This window comes from Thermobia domestica, chromosome 14 (genome assembly GCF_964235325.1).
Source record: "Thermobia domestica chromosome 14, izTheDome1.hap1.1, whole genome shotgun sequence".
NCBI classification, from domain to species: domain Eukaryota; kingdom Metazoa; phylum Arthropoda; class Insecta; order Zygentoma; family Lepismatidae; genus Thermobia; species Thermobia domestica.
Window position 1 is genome coordinate 72,059,730 of NC_137467.1, and position 24,222 is coordinate 72,083,951.

At 35.8% G+C, this 24,222-nt stretch overlaps 1 protein-coding gene across 2 annotated transcripts in view; it reads right to left on the bottom strand.

Annotated features, from left to right (window-relative positions):
* Positions 1–10,373: 10,373 nt before the first annotated feature.
* The window catches only part of LOC145669719 (NADH-cytochrome b5 reductase 3), a 57,761-nt gene continuing 43,912 nt past the window's right edge, over positions 10,374–24,222 (bottom strand). For both annotated transcript variants that reach the window (XM_081738034.1, XM_081738035.1), the window contains one exon: positions 10,374–11,108. In XM_081738034.1, coding sequence (XP_081594160.1) covers positions 10,936–11,108 — 173 coding nt within the window. In that variant the 3' untranslated portion in view covers positions 10,374–10,935. The remainder of the gene's footprint in view (positions 11,109–24,222) is intronic.

Genomic DNA, 24,222 nt, shown 5'->3' on the forward strand with positions numbered 1-24,222 from the left:
ACCACCATTTCACTTTCATTCTTCTCATAAGTTTGGTGACATGAACAGGTTTGGAGTTCTACGTTATACAGTGTGTTCATAAAGTTACATGTAGAATAAAATTTAAAATGACGTGCGTTACTTACGTAAGATACTATTGTTTTCTCTTAACAGAGTTCTTTAACGCCTAATACAGACAGCTGGGCTACAGTAGTAGTGATGGGCAATTTAGTTCTTTTTCCGGAATCGATTCTTTTTCAATCCATTCGAAACAAAGATTCGTTTCTTCGGTTCCGGTAAGTTGCATGTTTCTGATTTCTTTGTTTTTTTTCCATTTGATATCTCCAAAAAAGGATTCCATCCTTCCTCTGAATAGAATCCTTTGGTTCCGATAAATTGAATAATTCCAAATGTCCCTGTAATTCTCCAATGTGATTCCTCTTTTTGTCCACAATAGTCTAACCATTCCTATCAACTGGTAAGTTATTGCAAAGTTACTGTTAGCACAGGGAGGAAATAAGTAGAAGGTACGAAAAGTTGCTGAAAATTTCGTACCCCAACCCAAAGGAGTGCAGATAGAATGATTAAATTTTAGTTTTACAGAATATGTCTGTATGTACAGATACAAATTTTCATATTAATAATGAAATTATCATTGTATTTTTCAGCCCCTGAAGTAATCATGTGTGCCCAACCAGTGAATTTCACAAACATTGAGACCAAAGTTGTCATCAAATTTTTGTTCCACGAAGGAAAATCACCGATGCAAATTCATGAGGAAATCAGTAAAACACTACGGAACTTTCCTCCGTCATACGTATTGCTGAAGCAGTGGATGACAGTTTAAACGTGACAATTTCTTAACAGATGATGCTTCACGTAAGGAACACCAAAACAATGAGAAATCGTAAATGAAATTCATGACACTATTCTTGAAAATCGCAGAATCTCAGCAAGACATGTGTTAGATAGTGGGCATTTCTCGGGAACGCGTCAGGTAGTATATATCATAAAGGCTTGGACATGCGCGAGCCCTCGGCAAAATGGGTTTCCAAAAATCTGTCCTCAGATCAACAGCGTGAAAGAGTGAGAGCAGCAAGGGAAGTAATATCTCATTTTGACCGCAATACCGACCAATTTCTGTCACGAATAGTAACCATGGATGAAACATGGTTGCACCACTTTTCATCCTGAAACGAAACCATGTTAATGAAGTGGCGGCGCTCAGGTTCCCCTCGCCCCAAGAAATTCAAGAGACAGTAGTCGGCTGATAAAATGATTGTAATATTTCTCTGGGATAAGGATAGAGTCGTACTAAAGACCACCTGCCCAAGGGTCAGAAATATTACTCTGTATTATTCACAAAACTGAAAGACCAATTGAAAGTACAACGCCGCGGAAAACTGAATTATTATTATTATTATTATTATTATTATTATTATTATTATTATTATTATTATATAAAGTTCCTTCACGACAATGTCATCGAGCATTGCAAGCACAACAGACACTCCATGATCGAGGGTTCCAATATCTGGATCATCCACATTATTCCACATATCTAGCTCCGTCAGACTATGGATCTGATAAGGAGCTGATTAGTGCTACGGAACGAAGGTGCGAGGAAGAGTCTTCAGAACCTAATTTATTTGATCTGCAAAAAATGGCACCACGCAATTAAACTTCGGGAGGAGTATGTAGAATATAACTGTAAAATTTCATTATTCCATGTACACTCCTGGATTGGGCTACGAACTTTTCAGCAGCCCCTCGTATAAGGCGGGATTGTCATGCGAGAAAGTTACATTTCTTGCTCTTGTTAGTAATATGTAAACAATGAAGGATTTTATGTTTCTAGAAATACGCGGTAGATTCATTATATGTTCCTTCCCCACACACGGTCTCCCTGTTTTGTTTTATCCTTTATATCTGGTCTGTTTCAAATGATTATATAATCCAGAAACAGGAGAATTACTATAATACAGTCTCTTTCATGTTCTTTGATTCTGACGCGAATATTTTTTTTTTTTTTTCATCACACCAATATAAAGGCTAAGCAGCGATGAGGCCCGAATAGGAGGTTCCCCACCGAAGCCATATCTCCGTTACTCTTCAATGTGGATTACAAGTACTATTTTCACCATCGAAGAAAATAGTCTGAACTCAGCATTTGGTCTGAGAACAACAATAAGTGGCTTGTACTCTTCTGATACGTTTATTGAAGTAGCAAAGTAGCAAAGAAAGCTTTACAGCATGTGAATTTTTTTCAACATTCTTTTGGAGGTGTTAAATCTGCTTTGACACCATGTGTCTTATTGATTTATGTAGATCATAAGCAAAAATACCTACGAATTCTAATGTAAAACTAACAGTATGTCGAAATTCGGAAGAGGGTAATGTAGTCCAAAAAAAAAAAAAAAATATATGGAAGTAAGATTTTAACACTTTCAAAATCTGAGAATCTGTATATTTCCCAAAGCATATTGAGAAGAGGCTGGATGTACCCGTTGGACGCAGACAGAACGAAAGAATATATATATATCCAGCTCTACAGGTTTTCAAGTCCAGGCAGTTTAGTTGGATTTGGACAGGTACACATCTCATCCATTATGCCACTGTGGCTCTATATATTACTAACGTCTTACATAAAAGATATGCCAATGCCCGAGCTACGTTTGAATACCGCTTCTGGCGAGATTAGCGAAGTCAAGCAAAGATGAGTGACCGTTTGTGCTCACTAAATGGTGATGGCATTAAAGCATTCACTCAGAGTAGCATTAATAGGGAGGGTAGCCGATATGTTGACCACACGTCCCCCAATGATATAAATGCCATAAACCGGGTGGTATGTCCTGACCCCTTAAGGGCTGTTGGGTCAGGAATTTGGTTTTGTTTTACATAAAATATATTTAAAACAGTTGGTTTTAGGTTGCATTTTGCTCACTGATTAAAGTATTATTCAGCGCTGCTGAATATCTGTGCCATATTTGTTTTTCAACCTGTAATTTATATGATTTAAAAAAAAGAAGACGGAAATTTTAATGGTTTGAATTTACTGATTTCTTCAAATCTAGTTTGACGAAGTAAGGAACGCTTGTAAATTAATTATACATAATTTTAATATGTAATAATCAAATTTAATTTATATACAGCATAATGCAAATTATTTTTTGAAAAACTAGGGACATTTTAATGAACTTGAAGAAGTCAACAAAATCATATAATTAACATAAGAACTCATTTCAGCAGATATACCGACAATAAGGGAGCCAAATGGATGTAGTAGAACAGATGATAAAAGACCAGATGGATCCAGACCTTAATACCTTGGAAGAGAGGCAAATCATTGATTTGAGATCTTAAATGCACATATACTTTCGCCCCTTCCAACCTCCTTTCTCCTCACACCAAACGGGCAATGTAGCCAGTCGAAAGGAAACAGAAAAAAGAAAAAATACAGTAATATAACAGAATTGTACACCCAGAAAAGAAAGTATTTGACAGTTGACAAATTTTCTTTTGCCAATAACTCGGAAACAAATGAATTAATTTGAATCTCTTTTGTTATCCTTAGAACAGTTATAATTTGATAACTTGCCAAAATCGGTACTCTAATAGGTTAATTTATTGTTAAGTTTTTACGAAAAAAAAAAAATTGTCAACTGAAAAATTCTTTCTTTCGTGACCAGGGGCGTCATTTCAAGTTTTGCTTGGAGGGGGGGGCAAGATCCTTCATATATATATATATATATATATATATATATATATATATATATATATATATATACAGAGAGAGAGAGAGGGAGGAATTGATAGATATACATCTCTACTACTGTGTACTTTAGTGCGAATGCACAAGGTTCCGGTTAGGTCTCCAATAGCGGAACATTGAATGTACCACAATGGTTAGATCGTTTGTGCCTTTAGTTTTTATATGTACTGAAGGCATTATCTAACCTAATGTTTAGATACAATAAATATTTAAAGAAAACACTTGCACCATTCATATGATTGTAAGCTTCCTCTTTTTTTTTTTTAATATTTCTTGAAAAATGAAAAACTTTCATCTGTACTCTGATCTTTTAGTGCAGTACATTTTCAAATCATTTTAAAGCTATATCCTTGTGTTAGTTATATATTCATTAAAGTATATTATATCACCAATGGTTCATATCGTGGAGCACAAATGGAAAAGCACAGAAGTATATGCCTAAATTTACTAAATATTTCAGTAGTCGTCATACATTATTGATACACTGATCATTTTTTGCAATATATTCCGTCATTTAAAGAACAAACAAATTAACAATTAATATCCATCTCTTCTAAGTTCCAACCATGTTTTCCCATATGTAATCTTTACCCATCTCTAATATATAATAAATTGTTTTAATTATGAAACAATGAAATAAAAAAAAAGACTTATGCAATGCAATATAATTGAAAATAAGAAAAATAATACAAAAACACATGACAAAAAGCATATTTATCAATTCTAGAAACCTGTGTTCTATTGTATGAACTACGTAATACAAAAACACATGACAAAAAGCATATTTATCAATTCTAGGAACCTGTGTTCTATTGTATGAACTACAAAGCTGTAAAACTATAGATACATAATCTTATATAATAATCTCCATTATTTACTACCTTTTAACTACAGTAAAGTATTATAATTTACAGTCACTTGATTGCAATTTGAACACTTTCGATTAACATGAAATAAGAACTTTCAATGTAACAATGGAAATGAAATCTTTGAGTTTTACGTCCCACGATTATGCCGGCTAGGCTAAAGGAGACGGTGATGATGAGTAAAGAATGAAATGGTGGAATGAAGAAAGTGAGAGGAAACGGGAGAACCCCGAGAAAACCCACGCACACGGTGTTTGTCCACCACAAAGTTCACTTGGGCTGGGATCGAACCCGCGACCCCAAGCACCAGCGGTGAACGCTCTACCACTGAGCCACCGCGGCCCCTCAATGTAACAATGGGTAGCGTCTTTGTTTCATTTTAGCGAAGTCGTCAACAAGTTCGTCAAGACAGATTTTCTTAACCTCTTCCCGCTCTACAGCTAAGATCATTAGGGAGGAGAGTCTGTCATCGGAAGTTGATGATCGGAGATAGCTTTTCACCCTTTTTAGTACAGAAAAGAATCGTTCATTTGAGGCAGTGGAAATTGGCAATGCAAGGAAAATTTTTAACAGAGCAATAACTTCTGAATATGCCACTGGAAGTTTCTGCAGATGTTCAATAGGAGAATTTGAATTGTCTGTGTGATTAAGGAAGTTTCTTGCCAAGGCAGCTGTTTCTCTAATAGATTAATATCAAGGAAAATCTGATACTAATTAAAGGATCCAATATTTTTCTGTCGAGGAAAGCGGCATATCCTTTCCGGAATGCATGTGTTGCTTCCATAATTTCTTGATGTTCTGAAATCTCCGGTCGAACTCATTAATAACTGTATCTAACACATTAAAATAGACGGATTTTGTACTTCTTTCACTTTGTCCCACCGATGTGAGGACTACACTATCTGATAGATGTGAAGAAACAGTCCTTTCCCTTTTAGTAACAGTCTATTCGATGTTGCTGGCGTTGGCCAATGACTTGGCTTTATGCACTAATTCTTCATATTTCTCATTGCTTCTAATTTTGAGCAACTCTTCTTTGGTGCTTTTCACCAGGCCTCCAGCTGCCATCAAATCTAAATCCTGCGATTGAAGCTGCTGCGGAAGCGAGTATGTTATTCCTAACATCAGCTTCATTGCGAATAAAAGAAATATCCATTTTTGTCCCATTTGAGTTCGGATGCCAACAGCTTCAGCTCTGTCTTTTGTATTCTCAAGTACAACTAAAATCGCTTGAAATGTTTTTAATATCTTCCTCACTGCATTATATCAGGAAAACCATCATGTAGGGACTAACCTCTCTAGACTTAAAATGGGTAGTACCTTCAGTTCTCTTTGAGCTTCTAAAAATAACTCATATCGTGGAGCACTATTCGATATGAAGCTGTAGAGCGCTTGAACCGTAGAAAAGAAAACTTTAGCTTCCTGAACAACACCCAAAGAATGCACTAAAACTAGACTTAGGCGATGAGCATGGCAATGAACGTATAGCGCATGAGGTGCTCGCTCTTTCACTCTAATCTGGACACTACTTGCACAACCACTCATGACACTGGCACCATCATAACACTGTCCAACACAATTTTTAACGTCCAATCCTTGTTCTGCAAGAAGAGATAAAAGATTGTTTGTAGTGTTTCCTGCACTACAATCTTTTAGGTGGACTAAACCAATTGCTCTCTCTTTCACCGTCCAATCATTACAATCACAGTATCTAACCAGAATTGCTAACTGTTCAGCCTTTGAGCAGTCTTTAGTTTCGTCAGCAATAATTGAACAGAAACCAGCTTCTTTGATTCTTGCAAATTTTTTTTTTTTTTTTTTTTTTTTTTTTTTTTTTTTTTAACAATTCGTGAGGAAAATACAGATATTAGATCATTCTGATATTCTGGAGAGGTGTAATGACCATATCGGCGACTCATTTTTTCCTTAAGTTTAGGGTCTTCTTCACATAGGGTTTCTAGCATTTCTAGAAAATTGCCTTTATTCCCAGAGTCCTCTGATTCAGCGTGTCCTCTGAATCCTATACCTTGGCGACCTAGGAAACTAATCACTCTGAGAAGTATTTTCACATGTCTTCGATTTTCTTCAACTTCGGAAGTTCGTTTACTATCTATTAATGACGATATTGTACTCTGCGTTGAACTTCGGCTCTTTAGCTCTGACCATGCGGCCATTGAATTTTTGTGTCTTTCGCTGTTTTCATGTTGCTGGAAAAGTACCGAAGCATCCTTCCATTTCCTGAATCTCTTGTCTATAAATGTGCGGTTTCCTAATGTTTCTCCTTGTCGAACTGTGGCTTTTGAACAGAAATGACGGCATGAAAAGCAATACACAGCGTCCTCCGATTCGGAATACTCGATCCACTCATGAACAACATAATAACGACTAGAAAATCTTCTACCCTTGGTTTGAGGGAATTTTTTTACCGGTTGAACGGGAGATTCCAAAGTGCTTAGTGAGAGAATTACTCTTGCAGGTTCGGACGTCTCTGCAGCTGTTTCTTCTTAAAGAAAAGAAAAACACACAAAACTATCAGGTTAATAATATATATACAACGACATGTCAAGTCTTGGCTATTGTTTAGTTTTCGGGGGGCCTGGTTTTTTTATCCATTTCTTGCAATATTTTATTCACATTCGATTAGGTTAAGTTAATAACATTTAATTCAGAAGTATTACCGAGCGAGCGCCAGCGAGTGAAGGCGGGTTAGAGCCCCTCAGGGCATGTTGTTCACTGTCTTCGTTAGTGTTGGCCCCCATTACTAAACAATTGTCCAAGTCTTTAATAAATGATTACTTTTAAGTCTTTTACTATCAAGTCTTTCATAATATTTTTGATTACTTATGAAATGCTATTTTGTAATTACGTACACGTTTCTTCCGTATATATTTTTTTTAAAATGTGCCTTAATAATATATAGGCTTGCCGTATGTCCGGTTTACCCCGGATATGTCCTCTTTTTTAAGTTAAAAATTTGTCGGGGCGAAATTAAATTTGGTTAAATGTCTGGGTTCTCCTGTCGGGTTTCGTTAGTAAACAATAAAACATCAATGACTTTTTAAGTTTCTTTTTGTGTGTGTGTTAGAACGCTTAGTCTGGCGCTTTGCGAACGTGTTATGTTCTCAAACTTGCTACGTGACAGTGCTGTACATAGCTTCTAAAATCCAGACTTCTGTTACTTCCTTTGAAAAGATGTGTTTACACAAATTTCAATTAATAATAAGAATGTACACTGGTGGATGAGGATAAACAATTCACTTGCGAGAAATTTCATGCCTATCTACCAATTATTGAACAAGAGAAGATCTACAGAGAAATATGCTTGGGCTAGTCATCAGAAGAAAGATGAACAAAGTAAATCTCAAAATGACAGAGATGGGGTAAATGTTTGCATTTGTAAAAATGTACAAATTCCATGATTACTTCCACTATTAATATATGATTTAACTAGTTCAGTAGTTTATAAAGCTAACTGCCGCAGATGGCGGCCCCGGATAAGACCCACATGAGCCTCTCTTCAACGTTGTATTACTACTTATTTGTTCTTTCTTTAATGATGGTCATTCACTCCGGGTATCTTTTGGTTTCTCCCCCAATCTTACACATATAAGATCTCCAGTATTATTTACTTCACAAAATGTAGTTGAGTGAGCGAATGGGGTTAGAAACCCGCAGGGCTCGTTGCTTTTTACCTTTATCACAATTTAGACAAAAACAGAGTACTCGGTTCTGGAGCCATTGAACGAGTTGGTGAGATTCTAAATGCCATCCTTCACTTTTTTGTCTTATTCTTATGCTTCCATTGCGTCTGATTCTGTTCATTTCTCTGTAACTTTTGTATTTAGAGGCCGTCATCTGTGGAAGTTAACCCGTCTTAAGTGTATTTGGTATTAAAGGATTTTGTTCTTGAAATTATAGGCAAAAAATCATCATCTTTTCATCTTCAAAATACGACAACCCTATTAAAATCGGATAGTACCTTTATACATACATACATACATACATATATATATATATATATATATATATATATATATATATATATATATATATATATATTAGGATAAAGGTTGGACACATCCATTATAAACGTAAATATGGCAATTATTAGAAAATGAAAGGAAAAGTCCTTACCTGTACTCCAATCTGCTTCAAAAGATGCTTTTGATTTCACGGATATATCAGCAATACTATCTGACTCTTCGATTTTCGATTTTTTGACGAAATGACGTTATGTTACTCTGGATCCTTTTCATTTTCAAAATCTTAATGTTAAGAGTTTAGTTATTTTTATAAATCTAATCCAGTTCACGAGGTTCTGACATTCAATTGACATATTACGCACAACAAATTTCTTTTTCATAAAGAGTTTGCAACTCAATTTCTCACTTTGGCCCATATTCCCATATCGGACTCCTCAAAATTTTCATTTTGGTTTGTGGTACTCAGTAAAGAAATTATAATACTGTATTCTACATTTTTTATGTTGCGTTCAGATAAGACATTTTACCGAGACCACCTCGCAATGAGATGTCTTACTTTCCTAGATTACTTAACTAACTGTACAGAAAAGAAATTACATGTCAGCAACATTGTCATCTAAAACTATTTTCAATATGAAAACAAGGTGCAGATGATATAACCCCCTTATTCCCTTGCAGTTTTAGTGAACACAACTCAAAATTAGCGTTTTAGTTGGGGTAATAGTCATAGCAGTTATGATTGTTTTCAAATTTCTTTGCGTTGCGATGCGCAAATATTGCGGAGATTGGTACAGAATGTGGTCCATAATTGTCTCAAACCTCAAGACATTTCTTGAATTCCAAGTTGACCATTATATTATTTCTCCAACAGTGTGAAACTCAGGGGGGGGAGGCAATTGCCAACCCTTGCCACCCCAAATGACGCCCCTGTTCGTGACCGTACCAATTTGTAACAATTGCCAATGAATCCAGTAGATCGTGGGACAAAGAAGGCCTCAACTTTATAAAGGAAGTAGGTAAATGCATCACCCATTTATCTGATGATGATAGAGTAAGCACATTCCTAATTCAAAGAATAAGTATGGCAGTACAAAGAGATAATGTAGCATCTATACAAAGAAGTAATATTGGGAACCATACCACCAGGTAAAGAACTGGACGAGATTTTTCTTCTTTGAAATACTTTCCATTATGGTATCTTTTTTTTTTTTTTTTCTGCTAGAAGGAGAAAAAGTTTGATTTGTGTCTGACTATTAGATTTTCTATATTATTTGTGTTTTATCAGAATCTGTTGTTACTTGTACTTTTCTCTCATGGTCTTAGCCATCATATATTCTTGTTGTTCTTTTCACTTATTTCCTAGTTTCCTGCACACACTACATTTCGCTGTTATTGTTATTATTTAATTATGGTTTCCTCGATTTCTATTTCTTACTGTTGAATGTCTGTACGAATGGTTTTAATAATTAACAATAACTAAACTGAAATATTTAATTTAAATATTAGTATGTTCTCTTTTACTAATCATTTTTAAATACAAAATTTTAAATACAAAAAAAAAAATAGAATTCATTTCAAAGAAAAGAGAAAAATTATTTAAGATGGCACAGTTACTCAACACTGTTAAGTTATCCAAGATTTCTTGCTAAAATAATATGCTACTGAAGACACTCTAGCCTGAAAGCTAAAAATGATGTGGTAATCTCAAAAAATAAAATCATTTTACACTGACGATCATTAGGATGAATATCATCAATGATTGCGAGTAGAGAGTTTTCCTTTAAAATATGTATATTTATTTATTATTTTTCCTAACATGAGCTAACACAGTCTAGTCTTAATACTTCGATTTGAAACCGAATTCTACCCAAGAAAAAAAAAAGTTAGCTTGAAATTCATAGGATTCCACCTACATACGAGACAACACATCCTCCAAAATTAATTATTTTAACAACATTACAATAACAAGTATCGAATAAGCCACATAAAGATACCTTTGCATCGAAAACTAAAAAAAAGTTCATTCATACAGATAGTATAACTTGTTCTCACATATAAAGGCAACATGGTTTTACCTATCATAAGCGTATATATATTCAGCAAGTTTAATCATTATTTTCTTCTACAATACATCCTACAAAAATAACAATAACAAAACAAAGTTTGACCTTACAAAATATTACACGTTATCTGTGTATAAAAGTACATGACATTCTCGGCAAAAAGGGATAATCATATAAATGCTTTTCTAACAAAGGAAAAGTTAGATTCTTCACAAGAAGATACATCAGAAAAACAAATCTTAAAAAATAAACCTTTCGTTCTTCGTTGCAAACTAGTAAGCAAACCGTAACTTTTGACTGTAACCCAGCTTATCTAGGTTTGGCATACATGCAAAATTAATCATAGGTGGAGGGCCACACATCACAACCAAAGTATCATCAGACGGCGGGAAAAGATGGTCGCTGATCATTTCTGCCGACACAAATCCAACGCTGTATTTCCAACCTGTAAAAACAAAAAAGAATCGAATAGAACGTAATCAATACACTTTACATACAACATTTAGCTCAAAAGTGGAATTTACTGCTTCGGTGAGTGTACACTGTTCACTTATGACCTGCAGCTTCAGTAACTAATGTATTTTTAAATTAAAAATCTGAAACGAGTCGGAGGCGTATATTCTAGTTTAGCTAGGCTTCGAAGCTAGTACACAACTTCAAGCAATCAATAACACACAAGTTTTATTGTTTATTCCGTAATATGAATAGCAATAAAACACACACTGCTTAAAACATAAAATTTTCTTCACAACAATGATGAAAGAGGAGATCCAAATCCGAGATTAAATGTATAGATAACCTCATCTTGACAAACTGGTGAGTACTATACGTCAAATAACGAATACAATGTCTATATGTACTGAGGTGCTGAAAAATTATCCACGATCATCCAAAAAGTATCTGCGAGGTATTGCTGGGGCAATTTTTGTACGTCAACACCTAGGCAAATTTAAGCAACATTTTACAACTTTCTTGTTGCTGGAAATACTATTTTTTTAGAACGAAGATCCCAAAATTAAACTCGGACAAAAGTGATCTGAATAAGCAATGGAAATGGACGACCCTAATAATAAACAGAAAACGATTGTCTAGGCATCACGCTATTCTTAATAATAAACTCTCACGCTAATAGATGTCGCTACCTGCGCTTTCGCTTGCTTACTCAATGATCTAAATCAACGCAATATTGTGTATAAAGAAGTCCTTGGATAATTGCATAAAGATTAAATGGTATTTACGACAAACCAAGAAACAAATTAAATACAATAATAATAAATCTGTTAAATATAAAGAAGAGCTTCCAATTAAGTACGATTTCAATTTATGATGTACAGCGGACCGAAGATTTGGGTGTCTCTTGTCTTTGGTGTCAGTGGTCCCGGGTTCGATTCCCAGTAGAGACACTCGGTCGAAAAAGTTTAAAAGCTTTTTCAGGCCAGCCATTCTGATTAAGGATTTCCTGGGTTTTCCTAATTCACACCACGCAAATGCTGGGATGTTACCTAACATACAGGTCGCAGGCCGCTTTCTTCCTTCCCTTTCCTCGGATACTATGATCATCGAGGGACGTTACAAGACGGGCTAACATAGCCATAGACGTCGAAAGCCCAGAAATCTAATTCCTAATCCTAAGGTTCGAGTGGAACAGCTGCTATAAATTATAAAACCCATACAAATCTCTGACATTATTATAATTTTGCATAGTATATAACTGCATATTGCAATTATAATTTGTTACCAACATTTCTGGATGAATCTATTTAGTTAATCGTTCCAGAAGAAACAAGAAAGATGTAAAAGTAACAACAGTTCATTGCTTTTCTAGAGGGAGGGGGGATCTGATCGATGAAATTATAAGTACGTAGATAACGAAATACTGCAGAGGATTACAACACACATTTGGGTGACAAACACTTTATTATTGAACTACTAAAAGTGCCTTAATGTGCAAGTATTAACATGTACTCAATCACAAGTTGCATTCCCTGATCTTCGAAGTTTGATACTCGGTTTGCATCTATTCTGTGTTTATATGATACGTTATCATATGTGTTATGAGTAACTCAGAAATTACATACGTAATTCGAACGAGCACTTAAAAGAAAGAAAAAAAAACTATTAAAAGCAACCATGTTTACAAATCTAAATTCAATTCTATAAATTCTAGAATACTATTACCATATAACAAGAGAGAGAGAGAGAAAAAAAAAAAACAGTCCGAAGGCGAGAGAGATACTAATCAACAGATGTCATCGTGTTAAACAAAACTATATGGGTGAGTATAAATTCCCATGCGTAGTTTTCGAGAAAATCGGTTAAAACTTTTTGTGTAAACCTAAAAATTCATGCTAAAGTTCATAAGATGAAAGTGCTACTGAAATATGCCTTCATTAAGCATTTTGTTATTACACTTAAGAGATATGAGTACACAATATGGTTAATTAGATACAGCGAACTCTTTTTAATTCGAACTTGGTTAATTCGAATTATTGCATAATTCGAACAAAAGTTTATTCCCCTTGAAGACTGTATTTAAAACAATGGTTTTAAAAAATCGTGGGTAAATCGAACTTTTGAACCTCCTGTTTTGGATAATTCGAAGTATTTACAGTGGAAAAATTGCAGTGTTCACCATATTGCAAACAGAACCATGCAATTTCAACTGGTTTTTGTTTATCTGTTATCTTATCGAGAGGTGACCGTGGGAAACTGAAAGCTTTGTTTGTTGGTACTACCTCCGCTTGACTTCCTTCGGCTGTAGAGAATCCACAGAAGGTGGTTGGTATGCATCTCTCTTCCTCCTCAATAACCTGGAAGTGTCCATCCCTTTTGTAGAAATGTGAATGACCTTCAACCCTGTCACTAGCAAATGACTTGTACGAGACATTTGTGCAATTCTTTTTAACTAAACTAAAAGCAGTGCCAAAAAAGTAAGCAAATTCGTTTCTGATCTATTGGCGTGCATTATGCACAATGTCAAATCGCGGCGCGTATTCTAATTCCTTACAAAAATGTTGTGCTTTAAAGGTAAGGTGCATTGCATGTTAATTAGTTTATCACATACAGTAGAGTTATTTTTTCCTTGATTTTACTTTAAGATTAGTGTTTTTGGTTAATTCGAATTTTGGATAATTCAAATTTTTTTCGTGTCCCCTTGGACTTCGAATTAAAGAGACTCCACTGTATAGCCCAATATTATAAAGATAGATGAAATGAAAACGGAACACTCGGCCAGGTAATTTTGTGATGGACAATATCGTACCCGTCGGATTTTCTCAGGATATTCAAGTTTCCTCCCACGTTATCATTCCACTAATTCTTTCATCTTAAGTTCTTGCCTTAATCACCCGTCTCCCTTAGCCTAAAGGACATAATCGTAGGACGTTAAACTAACAGATTTCATTTCATTTCATTTTTCGTTCATTTACAATACTTCTAAAGTAATTTCAGTAACAACGAAGAAAGAAGGAAATGAGACAAACACTAACCAGTTTGTACGTCTATTTGTCTCCCACAGTCTATGCGTAACGTCAAATGGGGGCAAGGTGGCTCAGTGGTAAAACACTCGCATCAAATGCAAGAAGTCCCTGGTTCGATCTCAGGCCATGAGAGTTTGTGCTAGACAACATTGCGTCCATGTGTATTCTAGTTTCCTTTCACATTTTCATTCTACCAATTCTTTCATAATCATTCAACTTCATAAATCATCCATTTCTTTTAACATCACGAGCATACATAATGGGATGTAAAATTAAGCTAATTCTACAAGATAGCTACCGGTAATTCACAGCTTACAAAAAAAAAAAAAAAAATGTCTTAACTAAACCACAGTGTGAACAGCGAGAATGAATAACTATATTAGAAAGTTTGACTCTGAGTGAGTGTCATATAAATCTCGGATTTCGGTTTCGAATCTATCAACAGTTTTGTAAGACAAATCCGGATCCGAATTTTTAGGCCATCTTGTTTTTATAATACTTAATGGAATTAAAACACAAATTACTGATCCACAAACAATCGCACATGAAATTCTAAAAACGTACTCAACAAAGTTCTGCAGGTTTTTTTGGAGGTCAGTGTTCGATTGGGCATCACACCGTAAATTGAATGCAATTGGAGATAAGGCGAAGGTCAATTGTTGGTGTGGGTATATCCAACATACTACTACAGGTTGTGGCAGTTCAGTTACACCTTGAACTTGCGTAAGGACAGAGTGAATATGGGATCTCCACAGAGCGTCATAAGAGCGTGTATGCTGTACAAATTCAAACTGGGGTCAAACGCTGCTGCAGCGGGGCGGAAGATATGCCAGGCCTTTGGTGAGGGTGTCATGACTACGCGGACAGTGCAGCATTGGTTTAACAAGTTTAAGAACAGTAACGAAACACTACAAGGCGCACCACGTGCCAGAAGACCAAAACGAAGATCTTCAGGCAACAATTGAGGCGAACAGTAGCCAGACATGTGAGGAACTGGGACTACAATTCAGTGTGAGTGGAGAAACCGTTCGGCAGCATATCCATCAACTTGGAAAGCACTACTAGTTGGGTCGATGGGTCCCACATCATTTTACTCCGCGCCAGAACGCAACGTGGTTCCTTGGTCTCGTCTGAGGAAGGAGCTATTTCTGGACAGGATGTTGACATGTGATGAGAAGTGGGTCCTGTACGAAGCTCTACGGCGCCATCATCATTAGTTAGCATCCCATGAACCGGTTCCAAACAGCCGAAACCAGCACTGCACCAGAAGAAGGTCTTCCTGTGTGTTTGGTGGATTGCTCGTGGCATCGTGCATCGGGAACTGCTACAAACTGGTCAGAGCATCAATGCAACTGTGTATTGTCAGCAGTTTAACCGTGTTCAAGAAAAACTCAAAACTCTGGAGCCAACACTTCTGAATCGCAAAGGGGTCCTCCTGTTATAGGCAACGATAAACCTCACTGGCTAGGATGACCCGGGACACCACTCTAAGCCTTGGATGGGAAACACTATTGCATCCGCTATACTCCCCGGATATTGCACCATCCGATTATCACCTGTTCCATTCCTTGGACAATTACCTTAGAGGACGCCAGTTCAAATCCCTAGTAGAGGTGCAAAATGCACTTGACACCTTCTTCGCTTCACGGCCCACCAAGTTCTCCCGCGATGAAATCCATGGCCTTCCAGAACGTTGGCGGAAGGTCGTCGATGCTGATGGGGACTATTTTGGATCTTTCAGGTATGTTTTAGCTGACATATCGATGTTCAAACGTGGTGAGTGAAAAAGCGACAGAACTTTCTTGGTTACCTTTATACAATACAGAAAAAAATATATTTCGAACATAGAAGGAACTGTAATTACATAAACAGACCTTTGTCCTTACCGTTCCCAACTGAACTTCCGTACCTTCGAGCTGTTAAGCAACTCTTCATAACGGTAAAGAAGATGAAGTACAAAGCAAAATAAAATCTAAACATAAATAAAATAATAAAGAACTGTACTTTCAGGGATTTGTCAGATAACAAAATTAACAATTTTTCGTATCTTCGTCTTGAGCTGTAGTATAAGATGAATCAAATGATCAGTTCGAATTTTTTCTAAGTGATCAAATTTTCGAACTGAACCAATACAAAGATTGTTAATTCTGTACATCAGAAGACCAGTAAAAGATTGTTAACTGTGTACATCGTAAGACCAAGAACATACAAAGGATTGTTAACTTTGTACAAGCTCCACACAATAAATAATCGGAAAAGTTGTATAAAAAATACAAAATTTCGACAAAGTTTGTGCTTCTTTGTTACTTTTATTTTATTTTATTTTATTTTATTTTATTTTATTTTTTTATTTTTATTTTTTTTATTTTTATTTATTTATTTATTTATTTTATTTTATTTTTTTTTTTTTTTTTTTTTGCGTGGTGTCCTAGAATTATTATCAGATGGACCTGGACGAGCACTGCCTGCCTCGTGAACGGAATGCTGGGAATCAGTGAAACAAGATGGCGGCACCCTTGCAGATTTGCACCAACGTAGAGCAGCAGAGTGTCATTAGATTTCAGTTAGCTGAAGGGTTAAAACCAATCGAAATTCATCGTTGGAAGGCAGCGCAATATAGTGAAAGTTGTTTGAGTCGAACACAAGTGTACGAGTAGGCAGATAAGTTCAAACGGGATGTAACAAGTGTTGAAAATTTGCCACATCCAGGACGCTCCGTCTGTGCAGTCACGGAGAACAACATTGCGAGAGTTGATGAGTTGATACGAGAAAACACGAATACCACGGTGAGTAATATTGCAGTAACGATGAACATTAGTGTCGAATCAGCTCATCATATTGCGAGAGTTGATGAGTTGATACGGGAAAACACGAATACTACGGTGAGTAATATTGTAGCAACGATGAACATTAGTGTCGAATCAGCTCATCATATTGCGAGAGTTGATGAGTTGATACGGGAAAACACGAATACTACGGTGAGTAATATTGCAGCAACGATGAACATTAGTGTCGAATCAGCTCATAATATTGCGAGAGTTGATGAGTTGATACGGGAAAACACGAATACTACGGTGAGTAATATTGCAGCAACGATGAACATTAGTGTCGAATCAGCTCATAATATTGCGAGAGTTGATGAGTTGATACGGGAAAACACGAATACTACGGTGAGTAATATTGCAGCAACGATGAACATTAGTGTCGAATCAGCTCATCATATTGCGAGAGTTGATGAGTTGATATGGGAAAACACGAATACTACGGTGAGTAATATTGCAACAACGATGAACATTAGTGTCGAATCAGCTCATCATGTTGCACTGCCATCCGCCAGTGAATTTCGATTGGTTTCAACACTTCAGCTAACTGAAATCTAATGACACTCTGCTGCTCGCGTTGGAGCAAATCTGCAAGAGTGACGCTATAGAACTAGCAGAATCTTAAAAACCTTAGTGGGTGGTAATCGGAACTCTCCGAACAATCATATCCTCTTACTAGTGACATTGTAACTTAACTTATGTTCAACGACGTTGCCATAGCTTTGGTCCTCATTACATTGTGATTAATGGCTTACACATGTGAGTTCTTTCTTTCTATATAGAGAAGGGGAAATATCAAAGGAAAAAGAAATATTCTGTTGAAAACAGGTGGAGTGTCAAGTAACAAAGCAACATCAAGCACTCGGAGTTTCCAGACTACATTTTTCCTCGCCAAAATATTTGAGACATCCCATTCCTTATTCATGTGACGGAGAAGATCAGCTTTTGCGCACCCCCTATTTTCGCCGAGAGCTGCCGTCCAGTTCGAATTTTGTTCCATTCCAAAGGAAGAAGAAAGACTTTTCCACTCAAAGTGTCAAATAACAAAACAACACAAACCATTCGGAGTTTCCACGCTACTTTTTTTTCTTTTTCGCCAAAACCTTTCTCAAGTGACAGAGAGGAATACGCACTCCTCTGGTCGAGAATTGTCAGCTATCTAGAATTTCTTGGCAACACCGGATTTCGGAGAAAATATCTGTTTCACTACCATGTACTAGGAGGAAAAGGCTAATAGGTCAATTTTCCATACCTCCCCCAAGGTTTTTAAGATGTTTCAAAAAGAATATCTTGTTTCCACTGATTCCCAGCATCCCATTCGTGAGGCAGGCGCGTCAAGCTCATCTGATAATAGTTCTAGGATACTACCAAAAAAAATAACAACGAAACACAAACTTTGTTTTGTTTTTTTTACACAACTTTTCCGGTTATTTATTGAAAGGACCTTGTACAGTCCGCAGCAAAAAAAAAAAAAAAAAAAAAAAAAAACTGCAACATGAGGATGTAAGTTTATTGTGAAACTACGCCTAAGAGCCCAGAGAATCAACATAACGTCTAAGTGGCACGAATCACGCCAGGAGAACTCTCGGCATCTCCCCTGCACACTTATTTTGGAGCAAAAGACTTCGTCGTTTCACAATAAACTAACATGCTCATGTTGCAGGTTTTTTGCTGCGGACTGTACAATGGAAGACGAATAAATTAGAAAGCATTCTTAGATTTGCAAGATAGAAAGGACGGTTAACTTTGTAACATGGAAAATTCCTAAAAATACAGTTCTTTCCTTTCTTTCGACCTTAGATTTTATTTGATTTTACTCCTTAATTTTCTCTCCCATCACGTAAAGCTGAGGAACATATTCAGAAGCAAAATATTCGAAAATACAATCAGGATGGGAAATATAAGAATTTAGGTTCATTCAACGAAACGTTCCAGTAAACAGAAATGAAATGAATTATTTGAGTTTTACGTCCCACGGGTATGCTGGCTAGCAGGGTGGAAAAAAATCATGATTTTTTTAAAAAAATCATTTTTGTTGATTTTTTTGATTTAAATCGATTTTTTTGATTTAAATCAAATCTTTCTCCTCGTACAATGCAAGTCGCGAACTGAAGAAAAAGCATTAGGAATTAGTATTAAATGCTAATTATGCCATTTAAATGAAAGTATTAAGGTTGAATTCTGAATTATCCCCAATCGTTAACCTATATCAATCCCAAACAGTGTTTCTTAACCCTTTTAAATTATGGCTCTTTTTAAACGTAAATTATAGACTTTCAGTCAAGCAGCTACAGTATCATCCTATTTATCCAAGGATCATGGTATCGTCATCCGCAAAAAAAAGTTCGCATATACTGTAACTTCCACATTTTCATTAATAACTCAGTTTTCTTAATATATTATCGCTTCTTTGTGCTTTCCTTAACAAAGCAGTGTAGTAATGAATAATTATTTATGATTTTTGTGAAAAAATAAAGCAAAATAAGAAAATTATAAGCAAAAAACTGTGATTGTTATGAAACTTTAGTCTGTCAGATAATTACGCGAAGAATATCCCGAGGGAAATTCACTCCATACAGTGCACAGGTATTAGGAGCACTCACAAATACGTAAAATTGAAGGAACAGAAAATAATGTATTTTTGAGATGAACATACAATTCACACTTCACGTGAAGTTCCAATATGGGAAATCAATCAATATCTTCAGTTGAAATTACTGGGAAAAAAAAAAAAACAGTAAATGGCTATTTAAAACTCCAAGTGTAAACCTGCGCTTGGAGCGACTCTATTTCTAATATCAGAACGCGTTATTTCGTAACATGCCTGCGTGGCCAAGCGGGTTTAGCAATGCTGTTGAAATTCTAGAACCGAAGGGTGGCTGTTCGAGCCTGAGTGCGGAACGCTTTTTTTTTTTCAATATAGTGAAATATTTTTAAAAATATAAATGTCTAGTTTGAAGTGCTTAAAAACACAAGACCAGATGAACAATCACTTTTCAAAGCTCAGTCACATTTATTCACTATGTTCATCAATTAGGCTATATACGAAGACACTAAAATGTGGAACGTTAACGATCCTTATTAACGTTAATACCACATCCGTTATAATGAGAACAGATTCGTGATCTGAATACCAACCTTAAACCATACGTCCAAAATGAAAATTATTCATGTTCTTGATACCTATTGCAACTCTCAGTTGTAATATAGAGAGTGAGAGTGCGAAAGAGAGAGATAAAATACTGTATACAGGGTGCGGAAAAATTCCCGGAACGGTCCAATATCTGGCGAAGTATAAATATCACCAAAACAAAAATAACACATGTTAAATAGTTTTAAAGAAGCTATCCAATGACAGAAAACGCAATCACCTATCCCTACCTCCTTGGGGACTACGGGGGATAACTTTAAAATTTTAAATGGGAACCCCTATTTCTTATTTCATATGTGGATTCTCCAGAAAAAGTGATAGTGATTTGATCAAAAATTGAAAACAGTGTGTGCGAAGATGAAGTTACATGGAATACAATATCGATAATTGTTTTGCAAAGTAGCTTTATGAAGTAGTTCTTAGTAGTAGGGTTATTTACAACAAAAATAAGCCATTTTTGTCACCATTTGTATTTTCTTGCAAATTAATAAATATGGACAAATGCATTATTTTATGGAAGTTAAAATGTATGAATTCGTTATGTGGGTAAAAAAAATCACATAAAAATTTTACTCTGCGTGGGAATCCAACTCACGACCTTTCATGCCGCAGTCCCGTACGCTAGCCGCATGGCCCAGAGCTCGACACTGAGAGGCCACATTTTCATAAAGATTTACCGCCTCCATTTTTTATGTGTCGATTCAAGTGCTATCCGTGAAGGCACTGTTTTCAATTTTGGGTCAAATCACTGTTACTTATTCTGAAGAATCCAAATGTGCAACAAAATATGGGGATTTCCATTTAAAATTTTAAAGTTACTCCACGTGTGGGAATGGAGGGTTGCGTTTGGTATCATTGGATAGATTTTTCAAAACTGTTTAACACATGTTATTTTTGTTTTGCTGATCTGTATATTTCGCGAGATATTGGACCGTTCCGGGACTTTCCCCGCACCCTGTATAAGCTTGTATTTTTAATTAAAACAGTTAGTGTAAATCATAATCTGGATTTTTATAAAGTAAATTAAACAATCATATAGAAAATGTATACAGTTTAAAATTGAATTAAATTGCAATTCCAGAATCTGTAACATTATACATTTCTTATTTATTTACATCGAATGTTAACTTATTGTATAGTTTATAGCATGAGTATCAGCTGATATGTAACACAAAATTATCTATAAATTGAATTTAAATAGGAAATGATATAGTTGCTATAAGAACAAGTTTATGAAAATGAACTGTATAATAATGGTTGTATTTGAAACAGAGTTTGCGTAATGGAGTAAATATTTACACCGCCAGCTTTGCAATACTGTGCGGTTTAAATTGTCAATCTCATCAATTTTACTTATTTCGCTTGAATGTTTATGGAATTCAGTATAGCATTATGAAACATTCAACAACTGATCTAGTAGTGAAACATATTTAATAAGATTACCGCACATTACGGTAGAGTCCGAGATCGCTCCCAGCTTTGCGAGCACTTGATAATATTTTGTTATTATATTAGATAAAATATTATGTGGAAGAGCTAAATTAAATTATAAAATGAAATGAAATATTTAACATCCCACTATTACGCCCTTTAGGCGGGAAGGTTCTAGATTGCTGGTCCTCACATAGAGGAGAATTTGGATTAGTAACCAGTTTGGTTCTTTCCTTTATCAATCTCAATACACAATTCATATAGTAATGTCGAGCAAGCAATAGCGAGTGAAGGCAGGTTAACCAGGTTGATTGCTTTCTTCATCACCACTCAATTGGTATACGGACCAGTGTTCTAGAATCCTGCTATTTTAGGCTAAGGGAGAAGATAATTAAAGTAAGAAAAATGATATAAGAATTGGTGGAATGATAAAGTGGAAGGAAAAGGAAATGCTGTGAGAAAAGTCACGGACATAATGTTGTCCACCACAAGCTTACCTGGACGGAATAAAACCAGAGACTGCATGCACCAAAGGTAAGCGCTCTACCAGTGAACCATCGCGCCCCATAAATTAAATAAGAAAAATAAGTAGTAGGCATTTTATAATTGAATATTGTATGTAAGAAACTTATTGTCCATAAAGATTCTTTCTGTTCAAGCTTTTGTAATTGATGTTGCAAATTGTCCGATGCTTTGCAATGCGGGTCAAAGGAATAAATGCATTTTTTCGGGATAGTATTGTCTGCCCCTTGCTGCTATTGGTGGTATAAAAGTAGTGTTGAGTTGATTTTTAGTTTTTTGTTCCTTTTGTTATGTGAATATAGACTAGACCAAAATTTTTTACTGGTGTCCATTTCAGGATCACTCGGTAGCATGTTTTTAGTGGAGGAATGTTACGTGAATATAGATTACACCAAGTCACAAATATTTTGACAAAGATATACATTTTTATTACACAAATAGTTTCTGCTTTTCCTTTTACTGCAAATGTTTGTTTCTAATAGTGATTTTTATTCTTATTTTATCCGTGAATACACATTCAAGACTTTTTTTGAGCTCTCTCGTGGCTAAGCGGTTAGTGTACGCGCCTTTGGCGTGGGAGACCTGGGTTCGATTCCCGGCGGGAGCTCATGTGGTTCGGATTCCACGTTAATCAGTAGGTCCACGTCTCATATAGCCTCGCTGCTGAACGGGACGCTAAACTAAAATCAACTCAACTCAAGACTTTTTTTTTAAAAAAAAAGTTGTTTAATAAGGCACTGAAAAGTGTTGGATTTTGTAACACTCTAACACTTAAAAACATAATACTGAGTGATCCTGAAATGGACACCAATAATTGATTTTTGTCTAGTCTATATTCACGTAACACTTTCAACAGCGAGGCTATATGAAACGTGGGCTTACTAATTAACGTGGAATAAAAATAAAAAAGTCTAGTGGCTAGCGCGAGTGTTTTTGGTTCTTGTAGTCTCGGGTTCGATTCCCCGTAAGGGTCGATTCAGGTTAAATTTTCAGGGGAGTTTATGGGAAAAACGTTAAAAAATATAATTGCAAAAGTCTGATGCCAGTGTTTTGTAAGCTATTGACAAAATAATAGAAAGACAGGAAAGAAATTCTCTTGAGAACTGAAAGTGAACAATGTTTTCGCATTTATGCTTAATTTGCTACTAGCGTGACACATTAAATTGAATATAATATAAATATTAGACACAAAATTCGCTACTTCAAGGTTGATAACATGGTAAATGCTAGGTATTGTTAAACATTAAACGTAACACCTCAATTTTATATCAATAAATAACTTAAATAAATAAATAACAAGACAGAACAATACTATTAACCTATATTTGCATAGTATATAAATTAAAAACACGTTATATGAATTGTGTATTATCATAACGAAATGAATTATCGTATTATCATAACGAAAAATGGCTGAACCGTTTGAAATGAATTTTATTAACATAGTTAACACCTACCTCGGACTGGGTTGTTGTCACGCCATTTTTATTGAAGTGCGTATCCAAACAGAAGAGAGAGGGTTAAAATGTATGCCAAAAATAGAATCTCTCACGTTTGTGAGATGAAATATGATACATAAATTCCTTATTTAAAACGAGTGTGCACGTGTCCGACCGTATTTAGACATTTCGGTACTAAATGGAGAAGAGGGGCAATTTGTATCGGTTTTGCTTAATATTTAAGAATGATGACATCGAGATTGTGTCTTGTCTTCACAGCAAAACGGAGGAAGCACTTGAAATTATCTTTTAAATATACGGTATTTAGCATTTGATTCAGTCGGATTCATTAACACATATGTCGTAAGAGGAACAAATGGATATAAACACCTTATTTGAAAATATGTGAGCCCATCTTCCGTTGTCCTTAAAAATCCACTTTTGAGGGGGAAATGGGGCAAGTTCCAAATAAGGCGGTCAATATGTAAAAGTGACGTCGTATTTGTCTGTCCGATCATCACGGGAAATCAAGTTGATTGAGTTGAGTTGATTTTAGTTTAGCGTCCCTTTCAGCAGCGAGGCTATATGAGACGTGGACCTACTGATTAACGTGGAATCCGAACCACATGAGCTCCCGCCGGGAATCGAACCCGGGTCTCCCACGCCAAAGGCGCGTGCGCTAACCGCTTAGCCACGGAGGAGCTCCACGGGAAAT